Source organism: Pygocentrus nattereri, chromosome 3, assembly GCF_015220715.1.
Source record: "Pygocentrus nattereri isolate fPygNat1 chromosome 3, fPygNat1.pri, whole genome shotgun sequence".
NCBI classification, from domain to species: Eukaryota; Metazoa; Chordata; class Actinopteri; order Characiformes; family Serrasalmidae; genus Pygocentrus; species Pygocentrus nattereri.
The window spans coordinates 1,271,756-1,277,170 of NC_051213.1; the positions used below are offsets into that span (position 1 = coordinate 1,271,756).

The 5,415-nt window shown below is 43.7% G+C and overlaps 1 protein-coding gene across 3 annotated transcripts in view; it reads left to right on the forward strand.

Annotated features, from left to right (window-relative positions):
* Positions 1-3,896: 3,896 nt before the first annotated feature.
* The window catches only part of si:ch211-234p6.5, a 52,907-nt gene continuing 51,388 nt past the window's right edge, over positions 3,897-5,415 (forward strand). For 2 of the 3 annotated variants that reach the window (XM_037536988.1, XM_037536990.1), the window contains exon 1: positions 3,897-4,280. In XM_037536988.1, coding sequence (XP_037392885.1) covers positions 4,240-4,280 — 41 coding nt within the window. In that variant the 5' untranslated portion in view covers positions 3,897-4,239. The remainder of the gene's footprint in view (positions 4,281-5,415) is intronic. The other variant, XM_037536989.1, reaches the window with a different exon arrangement.

Sequence of the window (5,415 nt, forward strand, 5' to 3'; positions counted from 1 at the left end):
TTACAGCTCCACATGAAGAAAACAGATGTCATGGCAACAGGAAAAACCCCGAACTTTACCCCTGATGATGAAGACGTAGAAGCATTGGTAGTGGTGGGCAGTTTTGCTTACTTGGATCGATTTTTACAATCCAGGGGTCGAGAAACAAGACACGGATCGCCTGTCGGCTGAACAAGGATGAAGGATCTTGAAAAGGTCTTCAAATGTAATGACAAATCTCTACAAACAGAGATGAGGACTTCTTTCTTTGAACAAATAAATGCAGCCTCCACTGAATCAGGCCTCACTCAGATCACCAGTCTGAAGCCCTGATTTCAGACACATTATAAGAAGAACTGATCAAGTGGAAGAGACATTTTTGCCTGGAACAGCTGAAGGTGTGGCTGGTTTGATTATCAGCCAGATTGTCCTCTGGGAAAGTAGGCGGTCCCACTTAAGTTAAGTTTCAGAACCTACTTCACTGACCAGGGAAGTTATATTCCTACCTAGTCTCCCTTGACTACGTTGCCTACTGTGTGTTTTTCTCTCAGATATTCGGTTTTATCTGCTGATGACTTCAGGATATCATGTAATCCCAGAGATTTTACAGAAAAGACAAGAAATCATTCTCAAATATACTTATCTCACTAAAGTGAGCGCCCCTCACGTTTCTGCAGATATTCTGCAGCACAAGTGAGTCCACCTCACAGTGAACGTGTCCAGATTGGGCTCAGGGTCAATATTTAGTGTGACCACCATTATTATCTAGCACCAGGAACCCTCTTGGGCAGGGAATTCACCAGAGCTGCACAGGCTGCTGCTGGAATCCTCTTCCACTCCTCCATGATGACGTCACTGAGCTGGTGGATGTTAGACACCTTGTGCTCCTCCTCCTCCTTCTGCTTGAGGAAGCCCCACAGGTGCTCAACTGGGTTTAGGTCTGGAAACGTTCTTGGCCAGTCCATCACCTTTACCTTCAGCAGGGCAGTGGTCATCTTGGAGGTGTGTTTGGGGTCGTTATCAAGTTGGAAAACTGCCATGCGGCTCAGTTTCCAGGGGGAGGGGATCGTGCTCTGCTTCAGAACGTCACAGTACAGGGTGGAATTCATGTTTCCCTCAATGAACCGCAGCTCCCCAGTGCCAGCAGCACTCATGCAGCTCCAGACCATGATGCTACCACCACCATGCTTGACTGTAGGCAAGAGGCGGTTGTCTCGGTGCTCCTCACATGCTGGACACCATCTGAGCAAGTTTATCTTGGTCTCGTCAGACCACAGGACCTGGTTCCAGTAATCCATGTTCTTGGACTGCTTGTCTTCAGTAAAATGTTCCTGGGCCACTTTGTGCATCAGCTTCAGAAGAGGCTTCCTTCTGGGACGACGGCCATGCAGACCGAGGTGATGCATTGTGTGGCGTATGGTCTGAGCACTGACAGGCTGACCTCCATCTTTGTGGAGAGCAGCAATTCTGTTCCTCACATCCTCAGAGATTCTTTCCCATGAGGTGCCGTGTTGAATATCCAGTGGTCAGTGTGAGTGAATTGAACCCAAAACACCAAATTTAACAGCCCTGCTCCCCGTTCACACCTGGAACCCTGTAACTCTAACCAGTCACACGACACCAGGGAGGGACGACGACACGACTGGGCACAATCTGGACACGTCCACTGTGAGGTGGACTCACTTGAGCTGCCAGCTGTTTAGACATTAATGTCTGTGTGTTGTTCTTTTCAGAGGACAGTAAATCTGCTCTGCTGTACAAGCTGCACACTGACCACTTTAACTTATATCAGAGTTTCAGTTCTACAGTGACGTCCCATCAGAAGACAGAATATCTGCAGAAACGTGAGGGGGGCGCTCACTTTAGTGAGATACTGTGTGTGTGTATATAAAATACAGTTTGAAACAATCAGCAAATACTGTCCATCACTTTAACCACTATATAACAAGCTTTTATCCTCTTTCAGTATCACTAAAATCTGCATGACAGATGTAGCAGTCCATATGATGTCCAGCATGGACAGGAGGTCAATTTCACTGTCCTCTGAAATCTCTGCTGTAACTTTAGACCACCAATAGCAGGACACTCCCACTAACATGTGTAAGAACCCAACAGCTGTTGGAGCAGGGAAGATCTGCAGTACGGCCTCAGTGAACAGCTGTATGGGCAGAGAGCTCCATACCCTGCCCCACTCTGGAGAACCCACAGAACGGATCCTTCCCATATTACAGAGGCAGAAGACTTGCCTGGACTGTGGAACATCAATCCTTTAATCCAAACAATAATGGTATACTAAAATTCATTACCAAAGTTCTGTTAGCTGTGAAAAAATCAAATTTTCTAAACATTACATTATTTTAATTGAAAGAGTAAAGTTTCCACAGAGCTGCAATAGAGTTCCTAAAGAGCTGCCATAGAGTTCATGTAGAGCTACCATAGAGTTCCTATGAAGCTGCCATAGAGTTCTTTTAGAGTTGACAGAGTTCCTGCAGAGCTGCCATGGACCTCCTACAAAGCTTTCATAGAGTTCCTACAGAGCTGTCACGGGGTTCCTACAGAACTGCTAGAGTTCTTTCAGAGTTTATGCAGAGTTCCTCTGAAGCTGCAATAGAGGTCCTATAGAGCTGACATAGGGTTCCTATGCTCCCATACAGCTGCTATAGAATCACCAAAGCACTCCCACAGAGCTTCTATAGAATTACTATAGGACTCCCATAGAGCTGCTATAGAATTACTATAGCACTCACATAGAGCTTCTATAGAATTACTATAGCACTCACATACAGCTTCTATAGAATTACTATAGCACTCACATACAGCTTCTATAGAATTACTATAGCACTCACATACAGCTGCTATAGAATCACCAAAGCACTCCCATAGAGCTTCTATAGAATTACTATAGGACTCCCATAGAGCTGCTATAAAATTAGCATATTATTCCCATAGAGCTGCTACAGATTCATGACATTAACCTATGTAATTGTTAAGACAAACATGCTACAGTTGAATATATATTAAACATAAATACTTCGGTGAACTGATACACAGATTGGATTGATTGTTAGTGTGAATAACATTGCAACTAAAATTTAATAAAACATACTTTAAATTGCTTTAAAATAATACTATATACATACATATACATATATATATACACAATAATATACTTTTTTGCGACTAAAAATACATTTAATTTTATGGACATAGTTTTGTTTAAGCATGCTTAAATGTGTTATGAAATACATTTCTATTTTCTGACAGCATGATAAAATATAAATGAACGCCTTAAAATCTCAGGCTTATTACATACTAAGGCTTATTATTCAGTAACTACAGGGACTTTAGTGCAGACTAGCTGATCTGTTCTTAGGTCACTGAAGTGAGTAATAAAGCTTTGGGCCATTTAAGAGGCTGAAATCTGTTACTTTAAAAAATATGTGCTTTTCAGAAAATACAAGTGTATTCCCAAATAATTCCAATGAAATTTAATCTTTATTTGTTTACTGGTTAGTAGTATTCTCTATACACTTCACGTATGACATTGATGTTCTTAAGTGTCCTTCTTTTTCACAAGGTAGAACTACAGAACAAAAGGGTTTCTGATAAAGTGGCCGAGTACAGCGGACATCGGTACTCCACCACTGACACACCCGGTGTCCAGCCCGTAAAAGCTGCCGCTGTGCTGGACTGGCGTATAATTAGTCTGAAATGAAAGTTCACGCTGCTGTTCTCACTGTAGCCTCGACCTTATTAACAGAAAAACAAAGAGACCAAAAGAGATCTATGCATGCATGAGAGAGAGAGAGAGAGAGAGAGCAGGGAAAGGGAGAGAGTGAGAGAGAGAGCAGCGAGGGAAAGAAGAGAGGAGCACAGAGAGGCCAGTGTTTTAGGGAAGAAAGAGATTCAGTCTCTACAGAGGCTGTAGGTGCAGAGAGAGAGCAGAAAGAGACAGAGAAAGATAGTTACATTGAGAGACGGACAGAAAGCAGAGAGTAATCGAGAAAGAAGACAGGAGGAGATAGATAGATAGATAGATAGATAGATAGATAGATAGATAGATAGATAGATAGATAGATAGATAGATAGATAGATAGAATGAGTTAAATTGAGATAGAGAAGGGCAGAATGTGGATAGTGATCAAGAAAGACAGGATAGTACTTATATAGACAGACAGGCAGACAGACAGACAGACAGGCAGACAGACAGAAGGGTTGAAGACGGGGAGAGCGAGAGATTGAGAGCGATTTCCTGAAAGGATGGAGCTGGACAGTGCGTTCGGACGACGGCGGCAGACGGGGTAAAACTACTCTATTTATTTGTTGCTGTTTCTTCATGATGCTACACTGATAGATGAACCCAGTGATGGTTATTTATGGGTTCTTGGATGCTTGGATGTACAGTTCTAGGTTGAAACCATCCGTTGATGTAGAACTTTTACATTACACTGAGGTTCTTTAAAAAGGTTCTGCACAGCTGCTCATCTCATTTACACAACTGGTTCTTCAAAGAGGACATTGAAAGGTCGAGGTCAAACCACAGACTTGACAGAAAATGGACAAACAGGCTGGGGCCACGTTGGGCGAAGGAGCAAGGCTGTCCACTGTCACCACACCTGTTCACCCTGTACACAGAACTCAGAATGAGAAGCAGGACTGGGAGAGAATGACTGAGGGTTCGAAGTCAGTGGAAGAAACATGACCTTCTATGTGTGGATGATACAACATTCATCGTAGAAAACCAAGAAGAACTGAAGGCCCTTATGAGAGCGTGAAGATGGGACTTTGTCTCAGCATGAAGGTTATGACCAGTGTGGGAAATAGCTCCTGGTGTTCGGGGGTCCCATATTTTCTGGCTGTTAATGCTTCAGTGTCAGTAAATGTCTGTTCTACCAGCTGTTCTTCTTTAAAGTCTCTGTTCTAGTGCGGTTCTGCGCTCTTCCTCACAGTAACTGAGATCTTCCTCGTCTCCTCTTCTGTAGAGTCTCTGTTCTAGTGCAGTTCTGCGCTCTTCCTCACAGTAACTGAGATCTTCCTCGTCTCCTCTTCTGTAGAGTCTCTGTTCTAGTGCGGTTCTGCACTCTTCCTCGCAGTAACTGAGATCTTCCTCGTCTCCTCTTCTGTAGAGTCTCTGTTCTACTGCGGTTCTGCGCTCTTCCTCACAGTAACTGAGATCTTCCTCGTCTCCTCTTCTGTAGAGTCTCTGTTCTAGTGTGGTTCTGCGCTCTTCCTCACAGTAACTGAGATCTTCCTCATCTCCTCTTCTGTAGAGTCTCTGTTCTAGTGCGGTTCTGCACTCTTCCTCGCAGTAACTGAGATCTTCCTCGTCTCCTCTTCTGTAGAGTCTCTGTTCTAGTGCGGTTCTGCACTCTTCCTCACAGTAACTGAGATCTTCCTCGTCTCCTCTTCTGTAGAGTCTCTGTTCTAGTGCGGTTC